The sequence below is a fragment of the Alosa sapidissima genome, chromosome 15 (genome assembly GCF_018492685.1).
Source record: "Alosa sapidissima isolate fAloSap1 chromosome 15, fAloSap1.pri, whole genome shotgun sequence".
NCBI classification, from domain to species: Eukaryota; Metazoa; Chordata; class Actinopteri; order Clupeiformes; family Clupeidae; genus Alosa; species Alosa sapidissima.
The window spans coordinates 19,152,233-19,177,795 of record NC_055971.1 but is presented as its reverse complement, the minus strand read 5'-3'; the positions used below and the strand labels follow the sequence as shown (position 1 = coordinate 19,177,795).

Here is a 25,563-nt window from a genome sequence, read left to right as displayed (position 1 = left end):
TTAGTCAACTTTAGCAGAGGTGCCAATAATTCTGGAGAGTACTGTATGAGTAATGAGTTTGTGTTTGCTGCTAATTAGAGGGAATAAAACAAAGTGAATGATGCTATTTCGTCCTCCACATCATGGGGGCGCCACTTAAACCAATCGTTCTGTACAAGCTATTCAAATGATACTGCGCATGCTTTGTTCAAATCTATGGTTGCATCGGAAGTAGCAGGCAAGAAGGCTGTGGGACTCCAGTGTTTATCTTTCAGAAAGATAACTTCAATAAATAGAATACTACTGACGTTATCTGGGTAGCTGTCTGAAGTATTCTATAAAAATGGATCTAGAAGGTGGCACGTATGAACCGGGGTTTGTCGGTATTCGTTTCTGTCAGGAATGGTAAGGATACTCAAGCATATGCGTTGTAAACTGCTACTTGCCTTGCCTCCTACTTAACGTTACCTAGACTTTTATTTGTGTTTTCCAGTCGTTCTAAAATGTTTCAATATAGGTAAAGGAGAGTCGGTATGCCGGTGGTCTGTAAATTAACTTTTAAATTGTATTTCTACCGATGATGGCTTGTCTGCAAAGTGGAAGCCACACACAGTAGACAAGACCTTCAGACGATGCCATGAAATGTTTGCTGGAGAGACAAGTACAGGATGTAGGCTAGTCTTGCTACTGTACCCTACTACTGAACTCTAGGTCTTACGCATTTAGCTTCAAACATCTGATCATATGACCTGTGTTTTTGTTGTTTGTTTGTTTGTTTGTTTGTTTTACAGCAATAACATGTTATATCCAAAAGAGGACAAGGAGAATCGCATCCTGTTATATGCAGTAAGTCACCTGACACCTACTTTGTTGTTACTGATACGTACCACAGGTTTTTGGGTGTTAGACACCAGCCTATATCAATGTGCAGCCTCTATTTAAAATACCTGACTTTTGTTTTAGCATGTTAAACATGCATTTAGTAAACCATTCATTGTCTCCTTTTTGAAGAGGCATTTAAGAAAAAAAACAATGTAGGCTAGTTTAGATGCTCGAATAAAGACTTGGACAAGCAAAGTGTGCATGTAATATTAACACACAGCCCACACACACACACACACACACACAAACACTTGTGAATTAAATATCCGGTAGTCAACAAGGTATTGAGAACTTGTGACACCATGATGGTAACAGCAAGTCAAGTCCTGTACATTATGTGTATGTGTGTTTAGTCCATTCATCATTCCAGTGTCAGTGTTAAGATCTGATCTGTCTCAATTAATCCCAAATGTTGAGGGATATATTCTGTGTTCTGTACAGAAGGACATGTGTGTTGAGGGTTTTATACAATAACTAGAGTTCTTGACTGTAATACCTGAGCGTGTTATGTTGTGCACTGAAAATGTCTTCTGTCATTCATGTCCTCAGTGCAGGAACTGTGATTACCAGCAGGAGGCAGACAATAGCTGCATTTACGTCAACAAGATCACCCACGAGGTTGAGTAAGTGTGTGCTCATGTAGTCAGTCAATGCCAGCAATTTAGTTAGTCTGAGGGAGCAATAACAATGTATTCATTTGGTCATAAAAGTAATGAAAACGCCCACTTCCCCTTACAGTGTCACTGTGACCTTTTTACAATGTTGTAAGCAGACTTACTCGTGTAACATCTAAGGCAGGGGTATTCAATTAATCTTCAGCGAGGTCCAGTTACGGAAAATTTCCTCAAGCAAAGGTCCGGAGCATCATAATGTTTAACGTGCGTGTTTAGGCTATGTATATGTATGTATGTATGTATAATATTAGGATGGATGAATGGAGCCTAGTTGTAGATAGATAGATACTTTATTGATCCCCAAGGGGAAATGCAAGAAATAGAAGATTGTAGGCCTAGGCCTAATGTTTAATGTGAAATAAAATAAGTAGCCTAAAAGGCAACATTCGAAATGAGGAGAAATAAGGAAAGATAAGAGTAGCCTAATTGGGGAGAAAAACTATCCGTGTATCCGTGGCTATTTTTAAGATCTTAACGTGAACTTAAAATAAAATTTGAGCTGAGACAAGGATGGATATTCCACAGCTGGTTCCTTGAACCCATTAATCAGCAAGTTTATTTATTTATTTTATTTATTTTTTTATGTTGAACCGAAATCCTGGAAACCCAGGAATATCACGTTGTTGGGCAGTGAATGCATGTAGGCTTAACTAGATTGTGGTGGATCAATCATATTGCCTTCTTAAATCGTAAAATATTCTGTGGTCTCAGTTCACTGTTGAATGGGCCTAGCCTACCCTATGCTTGCTCAAAATATATGCTTTGTCTAGTAGAGGTGCTTTAAATTGGCGCTTAAAATCGCCTGTCTCAGAATATATAGAAGAGGTCCAGGGCAATTCCGCGCAAAACTGTCACATCCATATTTAGTTACGTGTGTTACGGACGTGACAGTTTTGCGTGGTATTGCCCCCATATCGTTATATAAAGCTCTGTTCTCACTGTAGGCTACTTTACTCACTGACTCGACTTTATCAGAATTCACAGATTTCACTGGCTGAGTAGCAGCAAGCGAAATTATGGTTCCTGAAGCTCCTGAAGTAAATGCTGTTATCCTAACCAACGAAACATTTAGTGCAGCTTTGACATCTTACGTGAAAATCTAAATTAGGCTATTATGGTCTGGGTCCGGATAGGACCACGTCACTGTCCGGACTCGGACCGCGGTCCGCCATTTGGTGATGGCTGATCTAAGGGATTGAATGTTTTCTTGTGTCTACTTTTCAGTGAGTTGACGCAGATCATTGCAGATGTATCCCAGGATCCAACACTGCCTCGGACAGAGGACCACCCATGTCCCAAGTGAGTGACCATCTCCTCGTCTGCCACCATCACAGTCTCTCCAGTGATGTGCTCTCACTGACCCTTTGTAGTACCCAGTACAAAGGGTTACTCTGCAGACAAGTATTGCACCCTTTTATGCCTTGGTGCATTTGACTAAACGCTAAAGCAGATCAGCATTTGGAATTTCCCCTGTTCATGGTGGTGGTTTTCTGCTTTTGCCATTTAAGGCAGGTCTGAATTTCCTCCTAAACATGTGAGATGCTCTCATGCAAAACTGGGAGGTATTCCAGAAAGCAGGTGTACTGGCTTAACTGGGTATGTTAACCTAGAGTAAGCGGTTAACCTGGGATTTCAGTTCCAAAATGATCAGGCTATGTAAGTCACTATGGTAACATAGGCTCTGAATATAAACTGGTAGGGGGTAGGTTTTTGTTCAGGTTATGTCGGTTATTTAAGTGCACCAGCCACTGTTTTGACACTTGTCACACCTTTTGAGGAAGGTCCGATTGACATAGAAGCACAAATCATCCGTGCTATTCACCGTGAGAGGGTGATAAGACCACAACATGATGTCCTTTCTTTTCCAAACGAGTTTTTGCGAGAGCGCTACCGTTTTTCAGCGGAATCCTTAATATATTTAAAAAACAGTCTTCATCCATACATTTCTAACGTTATCGTGGATCAATTAGAGTAGTATAGAATAAAATAAATCATTAATGTAGCCTACACCATGGTGGACAATTGTCCGTGGCTCACCAGACACCACACACACACTATTCCATGCTTTCCTAACATCATCGCCTCCATGGATGGAATGCAAGTGCCCATTAAAGCGTCATCCATAAACGAGGCAAATTATGTCAATAGGTTTCCACCGCATACATGTACAAGTAGGTCTAATGTATAGGCCACTTCTATTTTTGGATGCGACCCCTCCAATATTTTTGGCGACCCCCTTGGGGGTCCTTACCCCCAGTTTGAGAACCACTGGGCTACACGATGCCAGGATCTACCGGGAATCTAATTTGGGCAACACATTTCAACAGGGTGCGTTAGGCCTATACATTATGGGAATATTATCAGATCCACTACAGGCTAATTAATGTATAGGCTCTAACTTGTGCAACATGTGCAATTACAGGAGAACTTGATGGGTAACCTACCCTGAATGCAGCTTACCCTGATTCCGATGCTGGAGCGCAAAAAGGTTTAACTTGGCCCACAGCAGAACCCGCAAAATAGAAATGACATTTGGGCTGCACAAGGAGTCTATGACCCACTCAATCAGTGACAATAGGCTAGTTTAAGAAAGCATCATTCAAAGCAGTCAATACGTAATGTCCACTGAATTATTTAATATATTGTGCATTTGACATTAATAGGCTATCCTAAACTTACGCATTTACACTGTCAGTTGGGTTATTCTCTGTCAAGCAAGATCTCGTTCCTTGGCAGACGCTCAAGTATTGCTCTTTTTTGTTATTACAGTTTTCTCCTCCTCGTAAGCCTCGAGGAGAAATTGCTGCTCTGTTTTCACTCATGGTTTTGACTCTCTTTATAAGTTTGCCATGAACGCGCACAACTCTTGGATAACTAACACGGGGTTGATTGAACTAATTAGAAACCGGTGTTTTGGAACCGACAGCTCGGGTTTAGTCGCCACGGGTTCAGACAACCCAGAGGTTAAGTTTTATCTCAGTGTTTGTTAAACCTCCTTTCTGGAATACCCCCCTGGGCTTGTGTTTAATAATTTCCTTGTGTTTTCAGATGTGGCCACAAGGAGGCAGTGTTCTTCCAGTCACACAGCATGAAGGCTGAGGTAAAGATCACTGTCACTTCCTCCATAACTCTTAAATTCAGGAGATAACAGATGGGACATATGCATATATCATGGTATAGGTAGATATATAAATAAAAGTTAATTGTCACTATTATTATTATAAGGACTGAGTGATGAGTATCATATTGGAGAGTTAATAATTATGGGGTTAAGAGTGGAGATTAAATGAGGGACAGGCAAGGACTGTATAAGGGATTTCCCACAGTGACTAATCAACAACCAAAGCTGCAAACACAAAAAATCACCAACAAAGCAGCCTTCATGCACAACAAGTACGCTTCACAAGCAAGTGCTTATGCACCGTTGATGCGGGCTCTAAGCAAATTTAGTAGCCTAATTGCCCAGAGAAAGAACCAAAGCAGGGGAACAAAAAATATCACCATCAGAGAAACCTTCATGAGCATTTCGCTGGGGTTTTCAAGCGGGTACCATTTTTCTTGGCCGTCTTGTTGAATTAGACCCTGAACACCCCCAGAAGGTGTCTGGTGTTCTGGATCCACCCTCCCTCCACTCCCATGATCGGTTCCCTTGCTTCTAAGAAGCCATTGCTTAACTTTGGTTGCCGTTGATTGATTCGATTAGCAACATAACCAGACAACATGTAAGCCATTGATGCAGGCACCAACACATACTACTGGCCACTCCAGTCCAGAAACACTGCAACAAGATTTCACATGTTGTTCACATAATGTTCTTTTTCTTTTTCTGGCTTTGAATGCATACAATGTGTACAAAATAACTTAATGTGTGAAATAGCATATGTATTGGAAATTGTGAGGCCTCCCACCTATTTTTGTCACTTTGGAGAAAGAAATATATTCTGCAAAAAAATGCAACACATAAATATAATGTCTATATGTGTTGTTTTTTTCCTATGGATTGCATTTTCAGGGGCTTTGTATAATCATATATTTAAAATAGTCTAATATTTTATTCTTTTTTTAAAATCTTGGTAATATTGACGTTACTGGCATAGAAGCTAGTTATTAATGCTAAAAAGGATGACATGGGCATGATGGTGTATTTCTGGGTGTATAGTGCATACTGTCTTGGACATTTCCAGAGTGTAACATGCTAAATCTTTATCTCAGGATGCCATGCGTCTGTACTACGTGTGCACGGCCCCCCACTGTGGACATCGCTGGACAGAATGAAAAAGGGAAGAGGAAGTTCCACTGCTACTGCCACATTTGGCATTTCGATCTCTCACCCTGCCGACATCAGTGACTTAACAGGACTTTTGTCATACTGTCCAAAAAGTGTGAGAATTGTTGTGAGAACTGTTGCGCCTGAATCAGGCGCTTGTGAAGAACTGTTTATTCCAGCTTGTATCAGGGTGGATTTTTCTTTTTTACTATCGCTAGAAAATTCTCTAATGTCAGCAGCAGCCCAGGCTTTGTCCATATTTGTTGTAGGTATTTTTTAGCCTTTTTTTACAAACAGAAATTAAATCCAAATGGAAAAAAAATGTTTTGCTCTCATTTTCATTTTTTTTTTTTTTTTTTTTTCAAATGTTGTGAATATGTTGATTATTTTTTGTTTGTGATGTGCTTTATGATTAAGGGTATTATGTTGCTTCCCAACAATGCTCATGATATAAAAAGGCCTTTTATGTGGAACAATATATGCAAACAAATTCTTGTTTTGAGATGTATGTGATTCATTTGATTTCTCATCACTTAATGAATCCAAACAAGCATCGACTGGTCACCACCATAATGGGTGTGAGTCTTCTTTTAAAAAAAAATACTTCCGTGTTTGTGTATATGGGAGTACAAAATTGTCCTAAATATAGTGAAGTCTTTTGCTGCTATATTGTTTCACTTTTATTGTGCAACGCACAGTTTTCCGTCCGTGCGATCAGTGGTATGGTGTGACATGGGAAAGTACGCGGAGAGAGACAGTACTCCGTATCTGAGCATTGAGTAAACCCTTGTTCCGTAATCGCGTGACTGCAATGCCTATAGTGACGAGATGGTGGCTTATTTACCAAACGATTAAAACACATTTGGAGAGGCGATGTTACATGTAAACATGGACAAAGAAGATACAAGACGATCTGGATACTGTCCGTTCGAAAGGCAGGAAGGTAAGATTATAGCTAGATCTAAGTAGTCCTTGGTCTTGCAGTTATAGGTAAACTCATACAAAGGACGTAAATAAAATTGCAGTTTCCTTCCTCCAGTGAATATAACCTCTCGATCTGACTGGGGAGCCATGGACGCCCGGAGTAAAAAAGAAATGAGTGAACCTGCCAAGAGAGTGGTCATCCACCACACGACAATCCGGAATTGTGCTACTGCACAGGATTGTATGGAACAAGTAATCCGTATACAGAAGATGCACGTGAGGGATAGAGACTTTGATGACATCGGTTACAGGTTAGGTCGTAGCCTAGTAGCCTACTTTTTCTTAATCGAATCCCTGACTCGTCTTGCTTTAATTGTAACGAAATGTATTAGCCTACTAAAGGTTGCTTTTGTGGAACTTTTGCAGCTTCTTAGTCGGGCAAAATGGGATGCTATATGAGGGACGCGGATGGGGCATCGTTGGGGCGCACAGCAAAGGACATAACCTGGACTCTGTTGGGATCGCGTTCATGGGCAATTTTAACGGTAAGAAAAAAAACAAAAAAAAATGAGTCCGATTTTATATTGTAGCCTATCCCATTTAGAATATTATAGAAACCCCAATAATTGCGACGTCACCAAGATTACAAATGTCTGATGGCTGTATTAACCCCTTATGTAAATTATGGCGAAATAGGACATTATCACAACAACAATTAATTAGCAAATAATTTCTCCCCATGCAGCCCCATTGCCTAAACCTAACCCAAAGACGGCCGTTGCAATGATTTGTTTATTTTGCCATCGGGCTCTCCTCCTGATCATGACAACATGAAGTTTGCTCTCTCTTTTCAGATGATGTTCCTACTTCTGCAGCTTTGTCATCCGTCAAACGCCTGCTACAGGATGGGGTGTTACAGGGCTTCTTGATCTCCAATTACACCATTTTGGGGCACAGGGACTTGGCGAGTACTGAGTGCCCCGGAAATAAACTTTATTCTGAAATACAACGCCTCAGGTCTGATAGGTAATAAGTCTACTGACATTCTCTAATGTTTGTTTATCTAAATATTTTCATTGACAAGACTATGGGTGAGTGGTGGCGGGTTGAAACACTGCATTGTTCAGTGTTTCCATCAAGTCGATGTGGTGAGTAACTTTTGTTAGCTCTGCACATTTGATAATACATAAAGAACAGCTACCATTTGTATCTGTTTGAAGACCATTATACTGACATATTTTATTTATGCATTGCCGACACATGTTCTGTTCTCTAAGAACGCCAACCTCTAAATTGTGCGATTTGTCAATGGGTGGGGGGTAAATGTTTGTAGGCCTACATGGAAATGTTTATAATGTGTATTTATTTCCAAACACTTTAAACGTTAGCTAAATGTTTTGACGTTGTTTTTATTATTATATTGTCATTATTTTAAAATGTATTTTAATGTGGAATTTTCATGCATTAATAAATGTAAATAATTAGACTGAAGTGAATCTGAAACCTGCTTGTTTCCATTATTCATTAATGAAGGATATCGTGGTTGTGCACAACATTCTTTTTCGCTAAACCAAGGAAACACAACCAGTAAAACCTGTATGACTGATTATTTGTGAAATGTGTACCCTTATATTTCAACACTGTAAGCCATGCGTGGATATACATTCCCAGCAAGTAAACACCTGCAACGTCTTAGGTATTAGGAACATAGCACCATCCGTATCAAACTGAAAACATATAGGGAAACGGTAAAAGTTAAACATTGCGCTGCGCTTTGTGCATAAAACGCCGCCTTGCCCGTCAAATTCAGTAAAGAAAAGTAAGTGCCTCTAGGCATATATGTCTGAGTTTGGATCAGGTCAACTTAGCACATGGCATTGGCTTGGTTTGTTTACCTACTCACCTTCTCGACTGTGTACTTTGGTGTACTACTTTGCACCTTCACACACATCTCTAACCGTTCATCTTTGACGGGCACTTCGCCAAACTGTTGTGTAAACAGAAGGGAAGGGCAGAGCCAGGGAGGCGTTCCCTTGGGCAAAGCGCAGGTGAGCTAGAGTTTCACGCTCCTCGGAAGTGTTATAATTGGGCCCCGGAGTTCATTGATCTGTCACAGAGATTGACAGCGCTGTATAGTCATTTACTGTCATTGGATGAGTCCTCGCGCTTATGAGGAGTTTCGTTCGTTCTCAACTTTAAGCACGGACGCGCGACTCTCTCCAACAACATCCTTCTGGATCACTCCATAAAACGACTTCCACCAATGCACAAGTGAGTGATAACCATGAACGAACTGAAAACGCCAATGAAACTCCTCCACAAGTCGTCTTTCAGCATCAGCAGTTTGTTATTTCAAAGCGAGATGCTGATGAATGAGCGTGGTCCCCTCGTGGATACGTCGCGCTCTGGAGATATCAAGACTCTGTCCCGAGAACAGTTTTTCACGGACCAGAAAACGAGATGTGCACTTATTCGAGATGGGAAATATACTTTCAAGGATGACAAGAAAAACTGTAAGGCACGCTGCAGCTCAATGCGTGTTGATAAATTGTTACCCAGTGATAAGAAAAGAAAGGGGGTGAATAAATCGGTTGACAGAGTTGAGGTGAAAACAGAAAGAGAAGGAGACAGAGGGAGGAATGGTAAACCTGAGAAACCCCCTTTCAGTTATAATGCTTTGATCATGATGGCTATTCGGCAAAGCCCGGGAAGGCGGCTTACACTCAATGGTATTTATGAATTTATCATGGACAATTTCCCGTACTACAGGGACAATAGGCAAGGGTGGCAAAACTCCATTCGGCACAACCTGAGCCTCAACAAGTGCTTCGTAAAAGTGCCGCGCCACTATGATGACCCGGGAAAAGGCAACTACTGGATGCTGGACCCATCCAGTGAGGACGTATTCATCGGTGGCACGACGGGGAAGCTCCGACGGCGTTCAACGGCTGCGTCCAAAGCAAAACTGGCCATGAAGAGAGGACCTCGAATGGCGTCCGCCTCTGCTGCAGGTCTGGCATTCACGGGATCCTTCTACTGGCCAGTGCCTCCTCTCCTGGCCCTGCAACACTCTGCACACTCACACCCATGTTCGACGTCTTTTCTAGGGTCATCTCAGAGTAACTACGCAGCCTCGTTGCTCTCTCACAGCTCGCACTTAACTTCGGCTGTACCCCCCAGCTCGGACAGGCAGTTGCCAGCCACCCAAGAGAACACTTGCTTTGGAATAGGGGGAGAACAACACCGACATCACCAAATGACTGCAACTGCTTCCTTTGCGTCGTCTTCCTTGCCTTGTTCATTGCCTCTACCATGCTCTTTTAACCTGCTCTCTGGTCAAACCAGTTACTTTTATTCGCATCAGGTTCCAAACCTGGCCGATTTTACGTCTTGGTCTCAAGATGACCACTCACAACCTAAACCATCACCAGTCGGGCCTTTTCTGTCTGGAAGGAGTTCCTCTGATTACATAAGTGGCTTTTGCTCAGAGCTTCCCAACTATTTTTCTCCTTTCAGCTCCTCTCTCAACATGCAGTAAAATGTTGTCATCACCTACTACACTTTATAATCCAACATGGTAATTTTACTGCCTTGGAAAGTGACAACACCATAATAAGTTTTTAAAAATTCTGTGTTTTAAAAAAGGTCATTTTATGGAACTGAAATATTTAATGTGTGGTATTATCATCTAAGCACAATTCATTATTAAACAGGATGCTATGATGCAGTGACTGTTGAGAGTAAGTCCTGGCAGCTTACTCTCACTCAGTGTTATGGAGAAAATCTGTGTGTGTGTGTGTGTGTGTGTGTGTGTGTGTGTGTGTGTGTGTGTGTGTGTGTGTGTGTGCGTGCGTGCATGCATTCCACAAATTTTCAGGAGATAGGTTTGCATGCATCATAATCTTAGCCTATACCTGCTTGTTAATGGAGAGCCTGTGTATCTTCAACATCTTTGATTATGTTCATGGACTGTATAAAACTATGTAAATACTATGAGAGACATGTTTCAAATACCCAATTGGTCATTAAAGTATTAATTATGCAGTAATGCCCAGATGTACAGTGTTCTGCAATTGGGCATTGACTAAAACGTTGCGTAACCCAATGAACCTCATTCAGAGTATTGTGCAAAAAAATTGTTATAAGGTGGCACCACAATAAAGTGCTCTGGAAAAACATGGAGTTTATTGTGCTGAACCTGGCTTGTATTCCAGTAGGATGAATGAAATGCAAAACATTTCAAAGGTCGCAGCCGTGGCCTACTGGTTAGCGCTTCGGACTTGTAACCGGAGGGTTGCCGGTTCGAACCCCGACCAGTAGGCACGGCTGAAGTGCCCTTGAGCAAGGCACCTAACCCCTCACTGCTCCCCGAGCACCGCCGTTGTTGCAGGCAGCTCACTGCGCTGGGATTAGTGCGTGCTTCACCTCACTGTGTGTTCACTGTGTGCTGAGTGTGTTTCACTAATTCACAGATTAGGGTAAATGCAGAGACCAAATTTCCCTCAGGGGATCAAAAGTTATATATACATTAATTTAACCAAAGTAAATGTTAAATAACTCATGAAAAATATATGTTAATGTAGAGGTATACGTGTATATAGCAACAATGAATGTCTGACAAAAATGACATGAAACAAATTTTGAGGAAAATCATGTTATATAAAATATGTTTTCATAACTCGGCAACCGCTCACATTACATTTTTCAGGGAAAACTTTGCTGAAAACTACATCAGGGAGGATCTGATTTAGTTTATTTCTGATTTAGTTTTTCTGATTCTTTTTTTCTTCTTGCTTGTGTTTAGGTTTTCATATTTCACTTTGCTTATTTTTTCCTCATGAAGAATTCATTATGACAATAAAAAAAACAAGTTCAAGGCACATTTCTGTAGGAAATCTATAGGGTGTTTTTAAATGTTAGTGACATGTTTTGAGTTGAAATTAGATAACATAATTTCCCTGACATGTCTTTCCATTTTTGACGTGATAAATATTAGAGATGATGAAGAGATATCTGATATGACGAGTCCAGACTCAAAAGAGTCCACAGGGCATGCAGCTGGTGGTGCTCTCTCTCTCCTCTCTTTCTCTCTCTCTCTCACTCCCCCTTTCCCTCTTGCAGTCCTTCACACATATTCCCACCAATTGCTACATGAACAATTATAGGTTAATGTGATGTACGAAGCAATTAATTGTCCCCAGTCATGACACTGATATGTCATTTCTGTGACCGTCCCCAGAGTACAATCATGGAGGTAATGCAGTAGAGTACAGTATACTCCAGTGGGATCAGACAGAAAGGCAGACTTTCACCACCAGATCCCCAAATGGAAACTCTATTACTAACCAAGTAAATGATACCTGCCAAATTAGTATCGTACAATTCAAAAATGATGGCAATGGCCATTAATGATTTCTATTTCTACAGCATGAGAGCGATCTATTCATCTGTTTACTTACTAAGTAGGACAAACAGTGTGCATGTGACACCTCGGCATGTTATCCTGTTCAATGTTTTCTTAGGCTCAATCTCGCACTTCAGTGAACATGAGCTCTCAGAAATGCATTTTTAAAGAAGCTCTAAAACACCCATAACAACCCTTCTCTAACTGGTTTCACTTGCATCAAATATCACTTACACAATTCAACCACACAAACACCATTTGGCCAAAGTAATAACAATTGTCTACCATTTCCATTTTGAAATCTGGGTACTTGAAGTAAACAGTCAATAAAAGTTTCCCTATGGAGGGGCTGAACCAAGACTATGCAAAAGATGGTATGTGTCTGTTGGTGAGTGATCTCATTGATCTGCCTATACTGTTACAGTCACACATGACATCACTGCTTACTGAACTTTCCCTCACCTTCTGCTGGGCTCTTGTAAGACATCAACACCAAGAAGAAAGAACACAGATGTGCAAATGTCTCTTTGAGGACATTGGAACAGGATTCTGGAGCCGTGTCTCACTGAAACAAAAGATTACTCTATTAGGGCATAATCTTGTCTTTTGCAGAATGTGGTCAGAACACGTACATCAAACATCAAGTATACAATGCTTCTGGTAAACTGCAGAGTGTCACAAAACCTTTATGACTCCTGTTCTGAGCACTTGGATTACACTGTTAGTCAGTGCACAAGATAAGAAGCTTGGAAAAGTAAAGGAAGAGTTAAAAAACTCATTCTGCCCTGCAGCGGCGGCATATGATAGTTTTCTGTTAATTTCTGTAATAAATAACATCCCGTCTCTGACAGATGATGTGAATAACCCACACCTCTGTCACTCACCCCGCAGACTGTATAACCCAAGGAAGAAAGATAAATCAAAGCTATTGACTCCGAAGTTTAACATGTGCCGCTTCACAGAGGTCCTGAGGCTGACAGTTGTGCTCTAAGGCCCTGTAGCCAGACCACACACATACACACACATGCACATGCCTAGCTGCAAGGTATTGGTGCTTAACAAGCTCATACTGCATATAGTGGTTACAATCATGCTCAGCTTTCCATGTCTGGGGGGAATGTTCATAGGCATTCAAAAGGGCAGCGTCTGTAAAAGAAAAGGAGTTGTTTGAAAGGGGTCCAACTTGTGCTGTATCACTGGTCTAATCCGGAGAGGAGGAGGGGATCTTTCATTTCAGCCTGACAGTCCTCCTCAGCTTTGTAAAGTCATTCCAAAATTTGTGTTCCCCTCCCGAGCCAGCGCACGGTGGGCGCGATTATCCTCGGCAGAAACCGCCACCCTGTGAAATCACACGGGCGAGGCGGCACTCTCTCGGGCGCCTGCCTGGCGCTCGCCAGTAAGCCAATCCCTGGAGTCTTAAGCAGCACACAGATACACATCTTTGTCTCTCTGACACACACGCTTTGCCCCTCACTTGTCTGACCGCCTCTCCCATTCCCCAACACACCGAGTGCATAACAAAGAGCTACCTGTTTAGGCTTAGGCTTGGGCTTTCTCTTTACCCTAATGTGTCAGTATCCACTACTCTGGAAGGAAGTGTAGAAACCATCTTGCATGTTACTGAAGTCATTGTGCTCTGTACTTTAATCAAATGTCTTGGGACCAATGGGGTATGGTTATATGAGATATAGGTTAGAATCAGGGTTTGGTTGCAGAGAGATTAATTGCATTATTGAGAATACTTTTTAATTATAAAAATCCTAACTGAGTAAACTTTAGCCACAAGTACACAGCTTTGCTTAATCAATCTAGAGCCCATTTTGTTGAGCTGTCCCACCACATCATAATATTGATGGCCGTGCTGGCATCATCTCATAGATCCTTTGGAGTATCTGTGAGAAGCATGCATTCAGTGGCGGTCCTACCTTGTATGACGCCCTGGGCGACCACCATAAGCCCCTCCCCACCCCCATTTTGAAATAGTATTCTTTTAATATTGGGTCAGATAAATCAAATACTTTTTGTTGTAACATTTTTTTAAATCAGAATAAAGATATTTTATTCTGGAAGGTCACAAATATCAAGTCACAAATATCAGGCATATGCATTTTTTAGGAGTCCTGCCCAAGTAGTAAGTTAGTAATGAGTTAATGGGCAAGTCTTAAGTAATATAGATAATTTAATAGCCAGGCAAAATCAGTTTGATAATTCAACACCATGGAAACAAACACTGAGGACCTCACCTCACGTGGACTGTCAACATCCACACTCTAAGAAATACAAAGACTATACTTCCTTCGTCAGCTGCAGAAATTCAAGGTGCCAACATATATCTTGAAGGCCTTCTAGTCTTCAGCTATGGAGTGTGTTCTAACAGGTATCATCAAGCGTCATCACCTGGTATGTAAATTGTACAGTTTGGGATTGCATTGCCCTGCAGAGAGTGGGATGTTCTGATGAACGTCCCATTAGAGTGCCTCTCCCTGCCCTGCAAGACATTTACACTAAAAGAGTGTGAATAAGGGCCAAAACCATATTTAGGGTTCCCACACCTTGGTTAAGATCAAATTCAAGGACCTTTCAAGGACTTTCCAGGCCCAATATCCTTAAATTCAAAGACCTACTGTAATGTGTTAATAAATTTCAAGCGCGGGCATGATTAAATCATGTTACCTCAACAGACCAAGGATACCTTGTCACAGTTTTCTTTTATTTTTGGTCATATGACAGGCCTATTCTATTTTTCATGTTTGTATTTTGCATAAAACTGAACTGAAATAAACTTGTCCTAAACAAGTTAAACTCGTTACCATGAACCTGTCGGTTTATTTATCAAAATATTAAATTAAATATTTGGGCAACAAACACTACACACGGGAAACACGCAGAAATCACGCTGGCCGTGTACATGTTAATAAGCGGAATTGTATGGATTTTTTTTCCTCAAAAGAAATTCAAGGACTTTCAAGGACCTCCATTTATTTATGTCTCTTTTCAAAAACTTTCAAGGGCCTTGAATTATTTTTTTCAGATTCACAAACTTTCAAGGATTTCAAGGACCCGTGGGAACCCTGCATATTAAAGGCACGCTATGCAGTTTTGGCCATTTCTTTGCTGTTATCTCGATTTTTGCTCAGTTTTCTCTACAGAGCTCCCCCTACAGCTTAGAGTATTGTACCCCTAGAGTATTTACGACACTCCTCGTTCGGTCAGTCTGCCGTTTCCTCTTTCCCTGTTCCTCCTAACAGTTTACTCGCTTTCTGCTTCTTTTCGCCGGCTCTGCCATGACGAATGTCTGAGAAACCCCATCGCTACCTTCATCTAGCTGATGTCTGGCGTCTATGTAGTGCCGTAAAGCAATTTGTTACATCGCGAGACCGCAAGACTTTCTGACTCTGAGGCTGCCGGCTTGCAGAGGCCACCGGCTTGATGAGTTGCCGGACCAAAGTTGCAAGGCTGTTTTTTTCTGCTCACAGACAGTAGGGGGAAGCGAGATGGCCACCATTCAACCCAAAAAAAGTCAGATAAGTTACGATAAATTAAGATAAGTTACGATAAATTAAGCTAAAACTGCATAGTTCCCCTTTAAAAAAAAAAAAATTTACACCCTTACAATGGACTGTTCAGCCTGCTGAGATTAGGTAGATGCATCCACATATAGCAAAGTCAGAAAGACTGGAGGAGTCTTCTTCCTCAGGCCATTCGGATCCTAAACACAAAACTTTTTAACACTACGTGGACTTAGGCTACTTGCACACATGGACATAGGCTAGGCCTACCAACAATATTCAGAAACTGCAAACTTAAGTTTCTGACAATTCATGCATGGTCTTGATTGATTTTTGGAAGTAGGCTACTTATCATTATTCTGATATGAAAAATGTTCCCTCGGTGGCTCTCAGCTGGCTCACGAAATAGGCACGCATTAATAGGCTATAATTCGATGTTTATTTATTTATTCTTTCAAGTTGGTCGCAACCCGGAAAGATTTGTTTGGCGCAAATGTTAACCCGGAAGTATTCTTTGCTACACGGTGCTCAGTGCGTTGAATGAACGTGAAGGTGTGCAATCGACAGAAATTCAGAAGTCGCTAAAAGGAACGTGAAGTTGTGTTATTTTTCAGTCACTGAAGACAGTAACAACACAATGTAAGTTTTATACGTGACTTTGTTAAACAGCTATTCACTATGTAGCAGTAGTGAAGATGAAACGTGTTGACTGGCGAGTGCAGCTAAGTTAGCATTTAGCAAGCTAACGATGAACATTATTCTACCAGTCCCATATTAGGTTATGCCTCAACGATATCATGAACATGTGGGTTTCAAAACAGAATCCCATAATGTCTCTCTTTTATTGAGTGTGTACAGTGGTGCATACTGTAGTTGCGTCGCTGTGGTATCCATGAATTCGTTATGGTCTTTGTTATTGCTGTTTCAACAGCGTGATTGCCTGCTAGTCAGTGTTACTGGAGATTGTTCAGCTAGTTTACGGTGTTGCCCATCAGCGTTACTCGTTAAACAAATGGTTAAGTTGTAGCTGGCCTACATAACCATGAAGTTGAAGTGGCGTTCAGTATGGTACTAAGACATAAGTAACGGTATCGTGTACATTGGTTAAACCCTAGGTTAGGCTAGGGTTGATAAACTGTTTAGACTCGTTGCAACAGATGAACACTTGATATGTTTACACAAGACTTATATAACCACTTCAACCCTCTCTGACGTTACTTTAACCACTGTGTCTATGTCGCATTTCGTATTGCACAGGAGTCTGTTGAACAAGCCAAAGTCGGAGATGACTCCAGAGGAGCTCCAGAAACGCGAGGAGGAGGAATTCAACACTGGACCCTTGTCTGTGCTTACACAGTCAGTGAAGAACAACACCCAAGTCCTCATAAATTGCAGAAACAACAAGAAACTTCTTGGACGAGTTAAGGCTTTCGACAGGTATGATCATTACTAAAAAAATCTAAATCTCAGTGTCAGGCCTGTACATCCTTGTGAAATACAGTACATTCAGTGAAAGTTTTTAAAGTGAAATATGCTTTCATCATAGAGATGTAAGTAAATCTATGATGTTATAGGCTGGTGTTCTACTATGGATAATCTTTAGTTGTTCACATGTGTAGGCTATTATAAAAGTATATTTACCACGACTGTTCGCGGACCACTTGGGATAGCTTGCAGACCACCAGTGGTCCCCAGACCACACTTTGAGAAACACTGGTTTACATGGACACTTAATCTGATTAGAATCAGAAAAATGGCTCAATCGGAATAAAAATGACATATATAAATACCTTGATCAGAATAAAACTGCAGATTCGTGTGTTCCGTTCTTGTTCTGTTCTTACTCCGATTGAACAGCCATTTATACGGTCAATCAGGCTGCTGCAGCTTCTCCAGTGAAAGTGCTGTAGCTATTCCGATCAAAGATCCTAGAGCGCTTTTAAGCATTTGGTCGGAATAGAATGTACCTTATGTAAATAGATGGCACAATTGTTTTTCTTTCGGAATAGTTAAATCAGAATGACAGAAAAAATGCCCATGTAAACATGGCTTATATTTCACAATAATAATACCCTGGTAACACAAAGTGATTTCTGCTCATGTTTGGACAGGCACTGTAATATGGTCCTGGAGAATGTAAAGGAGATGTGGACAGAGGTGCCTAAGAGCGGAAAAGGAAAGAAGAAGTCAAAGCCGGTCAATAAGGATCGCTACATCTCCAAAATGTTCCTGAGAGGTGATTCTGTTATCGTCGTGCTAAGGAACCCCCTCATCACAGGCAAATAGACTGTCAGAGTAACATGCCAGTTTGGCCAAACGAATGCAAGTCTTGGTGTGGACAACTGGTCCGACCAACCAGTCTCGAGAATCATTGTGTCTTTTGACTTATTTGATTAATGGAGTGAATTTCTTGATTTTTGTTTTTGTCCGTGTGGATTCTTCTTTGAAGCAACTTTAGTTTACTACTTTTATAAAATAAACATTGTGACGATAGACGTGACTGCTTTTTTTTTCTAAGAATTGGTTACGTTCTCTTCCTCTTAGTATCCCTTTATAAAGTAGTTGAGCAGAACCATGTTCACTTGTAATTTTTACGGGTACCCTTTCACTCCCTTCCTCCCTCCCTCCCTCCCTCCCTCCCTAAGTTCTACAGGCTGTTTCCCCTGGCGTAGGCTAGGGTGTCAGTGTTGATTTCAGCCGGCGGTGCTCAATCTGTGACAAACTGCCGTTTAAAGGGCCCTGCATTATTGATGAGACCAGATGTGCTGACTGTCACTTCACACCCTCTGTTCTCCTATACATAAACACACACACATTCACTCACTCCCTGAATATTGTTGTTTTTTTTTTTTTTTTTTTTAATCATAGATCAAATTATTTCTGCATTTTATTCCTCATGCCTGCTTCATCAGGTGGTGCAGGGGAGCCTGGTTATGGTCATTTCTTGCTCCCCCTCAAGATTGAGAAGTACAGCTCTTCCTGCCTCCAACAAGCATATTCATGTATGAAAGTGAAGGAGAGAGAACAAATGGTGATGGTGATATGTACCAGGTGAAGCAGGCTGGGCCAGAGGAACTACATGCAAGGTCTGTGTGTGAGCTCACATTCAGAGATCACCGTCCTCTCCAACTTCCATCAGTTTTCTGCAGAGTTGTATCTGATTGGTTTGCTTACTGCTGGTCAGAGTTGGTCTGTGAAATGTGGCATAACTTAATGTCATCTCACCCTCCCTGTTGTAAATTTGAACCAGTGCTATTTGGGCTTTCAAGAAACCGGTTCCTTAATCCTACTGGTAAAATACAAAACACAAGCCTTTGTTGTTAGTAATCTCATATTCGCTTACTCTTTGTTGGCATAAAGCAGGATTAGCAATCGTCCTTTTCATTTCATTCCTCATCAGTAAAGGGACATATGAAAGCAGGCAAAAATAAGAACTTTTGGCACAGAATCTCAGAGGGAGTGATCAGAGGCAGGAAGAGGGTATATTTAATTCAAAAGGCAATCGGGCACGGTGGTGCGATAAGAGGGGAAGTGTGATTTTGATAGCGATCTGTCATGCGTCAATTCTCTGCTTTCCTCGCGCAACCAAACACCATCGCCCCTTGCGAGGCTGCACCCGCCATCGATCGTCCAAAGAAATCCGAGCTGCCGCAGTTTGTTTCCAAGCAGGTTCGCAATCGGGGTGTCAGCGCCGCTGGGATATGTGCGGGGAGTGACAGAGGGCATTGCTAACACCTCTGTACCGTACACACACACACACACACAGTCTCTCGTGCACACATGGAATCACCGTTTCGCTGCAGGGTGGCATTTCCACCAAAGAAAAGGCCAAGTGCAAGAGTAATTTTTACATGAAACATCAATGTAGAAGTTCTTACAAGAAATGATGTATCACCTGTTACACTATTCAGCATTTTATTCATATAGCCTACTCCAGCGTTTCTCAAACTGGGTCACGGAGACATGCCAGGTGGGGCGCGAACTGACGTGAAAAACAGGAGTTTTTTTTTATTTATTTTTTTATCTGTAGCCTGGGCCCAGGTAGCACCCGATGCGCAATGGACGCACTGTGTTATTCATAGGGAAGCGCTCGTGTCAAGGCAGCTTAGTTAGTCCCGACCTACATGAGATTTTGAACGTTGTTGTGAGAGTGGTGAATTTCATCAAAACCCGGCCCTTAAAAGCGCGTCTATTTTCCGCACTTTGCGAAGAGATGGTAGACCAAAAGGCTGTACGCAGGCCTTTGAGATTTATGAGCGAAATCGCTGAAACGTCTGATTCGGGAGCCACTCTTGTGATCCCATGTATTAAACAGTAGGCCTACATCACATCCCTGCAAAGTTTATTTAAAAAATATTTCCCAACCAGCAGTGCTCAGTATGACTGGATTGTGGATCCATTTAATGCAGCATGTTTTCATTGAATATATTGTACAATGCTGTAAAATGGCCTATGCTTCCTAATATGTTGCTGGAAAACAGAAATATGTGTGTTATTATGTATTTATTTATTATTATATCTGCAGCACCAGCTGATTTTAACTCTGTTGAAGAGGATATATTTAGAACTTGTCATTATTTCAATAAATGTGACAATTTTAAGCTAGACCTACCACTTTCTTAGAGCGATGAGGGACAGGTGGGGCTCGAGAATGCCCCCTTGATCAAAGTGGGGAATGAAAGAAAAAGTTTGAGAACCACTGATCTAGTTTGTTAACTACCACAGTCACGAGTTGGGTCGCGATAGTCTGTCATTTTTAAAAAGTGGGTCCCCAGAAAAAAAGTTTGAGAAACACTGGCCTACTCCAACATATTAGTCATTAGGCAAGTTATGCGCCCGCTAGCCTATTAAAAGGCAAGATTCAAATCGTTCCATGCTTTTCTTTCATTTCTGAAAGTTCATGCATGAGCTAATTTATACAAGTCCATTTCCAAAAACTTGGGACACTATAAAATACAAAACAAACTCCTATTATTTGCAAATAATAGGCTCAACCCAAAATGTGTTTAAGAATAGGCTTAGTTGTACACAACACATCAACTGTTAAAAACAGAAATGTTATCGTCTTTTGAAAAATAGGCTATATGTTCATCTTGACATCATCATGTCAGTAACACCTTTCAAAAAAAGTTGTGAGGGGCATGTTTACTACTGTGCCTTTCTAGATGTGCAAGCTGCCCAGGCCATATAGTAATATACCCCCCATACATAAATGCTGGATTTGGTCTGTGCACTGATGACAAGTTAGAGAGTCTCTCCTTTTTAGCCCCAAGGAACCAAAGTCCATGATGTCCAAAATTATTTTGACTGGTCTAACAACAGTTTTCCATTTCAAATGAGCTAAGATTAGAGTGGCATTTCTGAATTGGATCATGTTTAAATATGGAGGGAACTGTGTTCATAGACAATCATAGACCCAGCTCTTTAGAGAACATCTCCTCTCATAGCACTTACAAGTCTTGCTGATCCTAGCACTCACCAGCCGTCTTAATCTGACACGTAATTGTTAAAAACAGCACTCACTGATGCACTTATTCTTACTGTACTGTACCGTTTTTTAAATTGTCCTAAAATTGTTGACAATTGCTTTAAAAACTTTTTACCATGTTGTAAGTCGCGTTGGCTAAAAAAGCGTCAGCCAAATGTAATGTAATGTACAATGGTTAACCAAAAGATTTCCTGCACCCATGCAATGATTTTCATTACAGAATTAGGGTCTGATTGTAATGCAGTGCCATCTGAAACCCCGAAGATCATAGCCATCCAATAATGTTTTCCCCAACTTTCTTTTAGCTGTGCATCAAATTCTTTGATTTTCTATGTTCTTTTTGCAAATATATGCATATATATAGGTTAACATGAATCATGATTATATGTCATCAAAAGCTTTTATTTATTTGCATTTTACTTTCGTTTGAAAAGGGGGTTAAACATTTGAAAAGGTGAATGTGTTCTATTGACTAGGGGCATGGTGACAGTGACGAAGGAATGCTGTGATGTGGCATGTGGCATCTCTTTTCTCACTGGGCCTTGTCGCTCCCTCAGAAGATGACGCCCACAAATTTCCTATCAGACTTCTTTTATTTCAGTTAGACTCAATGATCAGAAAATGTGAAAGCACAAATGTATAATTCTCTCTTTTCACATGGTCACTATATTAATTTTTCAGGTCTTTTATTCAGGCCTATTGAAGTCCATTTGCCATATACCATTCTATGGTTTTTTTTTTTTTTATACCTTAAAAACGTTCTTCTAACAATTAAAGGATTAAAGATGATTAGATTTAAAAAGTGGTTGGGTAAGAAACATAGATATACTGTATGGACCCTTTTAACAATAATTTGGGCCCCAATCTACTTCCTCTGCATTAAGATAACATATGGAATGTTAAAACGGCAGTCTTGTGGGGCCAACTATGATGCTGATAATGGAACTCTCTTGAAAGGGTCTATAGTAGGCTATGGTTATAGTTCAGTTACTACTGGTACATCTAAAAAAAATTACAATATTGTTGAAAAATGACTTTTTCCCATTATTTAGTTAAAAAATGAAAGCCATGTCTTTGTTTTAATCTTTGATTACGACAATCAGTAGCCTATCTCAAAATACAATAAAGAGGTTACAGAAATGTCAGTTTCCTGATACTTTTATCTCTCAGCCTGGTTCAGTAAACAGAACTACAATCATGGGAAAGACTGCTGACTTGACAGTTGTCCAGAAGTTATCTATTGGGTGTGAGTTTGACAGCGTATTTTTCTGACAGTGCATGCGAACTGTGGCCAATGCGAAGTCAGACGCACAAAGTGGGCAGAGTCAGACTGAAGTTAATTAATAAAAGTTAGGTACATAGATCCAAATTTAACACTGGCTGCATGTCATTGGTTTATTCAATTTCAATTTACCAGAGAGGTCTTTCCCATTTCAGAGTCTCCACCTTGACGTAGCTACCTATATCGCTGCCAAACTCGGGCCCATTGACATCCCAAGGGGTCAAGCCACAGCAGGGCATTGCTGAAAAGGTAGGTTGTTCACAAAGTGCAGTATCAAAGCATATTAATGGAAAGTAGACTAGAAGGGAAAAATTGAAAAAGTGCACAAGCAACAGGGATGACCTCAGCCTTGAGAGGATTGTCAAGCAAAGCTGTTTCAAGAACTTGGGGGAACTTCACAAGAAATGAACAGAGGCTGGAGTCAGTGCATCATAAGCCATTAATGGCTATAAGTTGCATTCCTAGTGCCAAGCTACTCTTGAACCAGAGACAACATTAGCAGCATCTTAGCTGGGCTAAAGATGAAAAGAACTGGATCATTGCTCAGTGGTCCGAAGTCCTCTTTTCAGGTGAAAATAATTTTTGCCTTTCAGTCATTACAGTGATGATTTAGGGTGCCATGTCATCTGCTGGTGTTGGTCCACTGAGTTCAGGGATGGATTGTGGTTGAAAAAAGGCCCACTACCATTCACACACACACACACACATTAGCTGTCTATCATGATATAGTCTCACAATATCAAAAATATTGCATTATTCATTAAGGATCATTATTTTGCCTTGTGCCTTCATTCAAGTAGCCTAAACAAACATGGACACCATATAAATGGGGGTCTATCAGTATCTGTTTTTTATAAGACAAAAAGACATTGCACATACATATAAAGCAACTCATAGACCAACTTTGCATGTATGTACAAATTGCATTAGTTAGCACTGCTGTGGGTCAGCCAACCAAAATATCTTACCATTAGGGAACCAGCAGAGCTATTCCTTGTAAATATGTGGTAATTGTTACCTAACTATAAACATAAGCAAACATCTACACAAGTAGACAATGCGACTCCTTCTTCATCATTCAATAATGAGGCAGCAACATGTCTGTATTGTGCAAAGGCATCACAAATCTAAGCGCCATTACCACCAAACATGCATGTGCAGCCTGCTAGAGGCAGGGACGTTGGAACTATTTTCTGTTAGGGGTGCGCGTTGGAACCATACCTCCATGGTTGGAACAGATGGTGGGTGTGCATGGTACCTATTCATGGGTTTCATTGGGTCCCTTTCCACAGGTGTATAAAATCAAGCATCTTGATTATCAATGCAGACTGCATGGTGCTTGATTAATACACCTGTGGAAAGGGACCTGATGAAACCCATGAATAGCACACATGAGCGCACCCGGACCTAGACCCTTAAAATCATCAGGTCGGACTGAAAAAATTTCAAATTCTGGTGGCTAAATAAACCATCTTAATACACTTTGAGACAGACAGAAATATTAAAGACTAGGCCATTTTCTGTCTGCCTCACATCAACATTTAATTATCCCATTCAGACCTACCACATTTAACTGCTTAACTAAATGAAAAACATATACCAACCATGAACATCACCATATACTTAACTCATGTTGACAATGGAGAAAACATGTAGCATACAGAAACTACATTTTGTACCAACATGTTTGTAGAAGCAAGTGCATTTCCCTTTCTTTACTTAGTTATAGCCCATGTTCCACGTTAATGGTAGCAATGGCATGCAAAAAGTGTGTTTTGGGGCAGATTTTGCCATCACGCACGCACACACACACACACACACACACACACACACACACACAGCAGACACTGATACTGGTAACCCATTCTAACTGAATTAAGAATGCACTTACCACATGGATGTTTTCAACTGCGTTTTGTTTGTCCAGGTGAGCATTTAGTTTTTAATCTTATTTTTAGCTCTTAAAAACTTTGGTGACCTTATAGCTGACTACAGGCCTGCTTACCTGCATTTATGCACAGATCTCGTTGTCAAATCAAATATAGGCTAGAGCTACTTTGAAGAAACCAAAGGTGAAAGGTTGACGTGAAAAAAGGTATGTGTGGCATGAGGTAGTGAGATATTTGTCAGTTGCGAGAGTTGGCAGCCATGGTGACACTGTAGCCTTTCCATTCTTCTTTGCATCCCTCATATTCTTCTTGCATCCTGCATATTCAAAATGCAATGGCACAAATGTTGCTAGTTTTATGAATGACAATGATAGAATAGACATAGCCTACTGATAGGCCTAAGTGAACCATTTATTTGGATAGCTAGACACTAGCTACTTAGCTGGTGATGAAACATTGAGCCAGGCCGACAGCCATTGGATGGACTTTTCCAGAACGTCCAGATTGCCAGTCCGCCCCTGACTGTGTTTGGTCAAGTCCATGCAGTCAATGCAGCTGTTTACCAGGAGATTTGAGAGCAATTCATGCTTCCATCTGCTGACAAGCTTTATGAAGATGCTTTATGGAGATCCTGATTTCCTTTTCTAGCAGGGCTTGGCACCTGCCCATAGTGGCAAACTTAAATGGTTTGCTAATCATGGTGTGACTGATTGGCCAGTCAACTGACCTGACCTGAACCCCATACAGAATTTATGGGGTGCTGTCAAAGGAAAATGAGAGACACCAGACCCAACAATATAGCAGATAGAAGAAGGTCACTATCAAAGCAACCTGGCTTCCATAACACCTCAACAAAAATGGCTTGAAATATTTAATTTTATGTATAATGAATCTAGAATATATGACAGCCTCACTTTTTGAAATAAATTACGGGAAAAAATGAACTATTCCATGATATTCAATTTCTTTGAGATGCACCTGTATAGCTTTAAACTCATATGTACAGGGGTCAGCGACCACATGAGGGAATGCGGATCTAGCCGCTTCTCTCAAAATCAGGGCGAGCTCCATATAATCAGCTTTGGTGACAGTCCTTGCTAGAGTTTGCATGACACTAATAATTAATGATTGTATATAAAATAAATAAAAGTAAAACATTATGTGAACATATTTTCCTCAGCTTGTTCCTAAATAGCCCTTTTTAGTTATTCTTATTTTAATTTTTACCCTTTTTAACAACCTAATTCAGTTCTATATATACACTG

The 25,563-nt window shown here is 40.8% G+C and overlaps 3 protein-coding genes across 4 annotated transcripts; all 3 read left to right on the top strand.

Moving 5' to 3' along the window:
* Positions 1-191: 191 nt before the first annotated feature.
* LOC121683972 (DNA-directed RNA polymerase II subunit RPB9) lies at positions 192-8,088 on the top strand. Of its 2 annotated transcripts, XM_042063860.1 has the most exons (7): positions 192-384; positions 771-825; positions 1,411-1,484; positions 2,760-2,834; positions 4,584-4,635; positions 5,748-6,745; positions 6,842-6,887. In XM_042063860.1, the coding sequence occupies exons 1-6, from the start codon at positions 323-325 to the stop codon at positions 5,808-5,810; spliced, it is 381 nt and encodes a 126-aa protein (XP_041919794.1). In that variant the 5' UTR covers positions 192-322; the 3' UTR covers positions 5,811-6,745; positions 6,842-6,887. The 2 variants fall into 2 exon arrangements, with proteins under 2 accessions (XP_041919794.1, XP_041919793.1); XM_042063859.1 differs by lacking the exons at positions 192-384; positions 771-825; positions 1,411-1,484; positions 2,760-2,834; positions 4,584-4,635 and adding exons at positions 7,153-7,271; positions 7,581-8,088 and having other exon boundaries at positions 5,811-6,745; positions 6,842-7,037.
* A 698-nt stretch (positions 8,089-8,786) lies between these two features.
* Positions 8,787-10,952, top strand: foxg1c (forkhead box G1c). The gene has a single exon (XM_042063857.1). The coding sequence runs from the start codon at positions 9,011-9,013 to the stop codon at positions 10,262-10,264; it is 1,254 nt and encodes a 417-aa protein (XP_041919791.1). The 5' UTR covers positions 8,787-9,010; the 3' UTR covers positions 10,265-10,952.
* Positions 10,953-16,121: 5,169 nt separating this feature from the next.
* snrpd2 (small nuclear ribonucleoprotein D2 polypeptide) lies at positions 16,122-18,132 on the top strand. Its single transcript, XM_042063862.1, has 3 exons — positions 16,122-16,278; positions 16,897-17,076; positions 17,751-18,132. Coding segments are annotated over exons 1-3 (357 nt in total). The 5' UTR covers positions 16,122-16,276; the 3' UTR covers positions 17,926-18,132.
* The last annotated feature ends 7,431 nt before the right edge of the window (positions 18,133-25,563 follow it).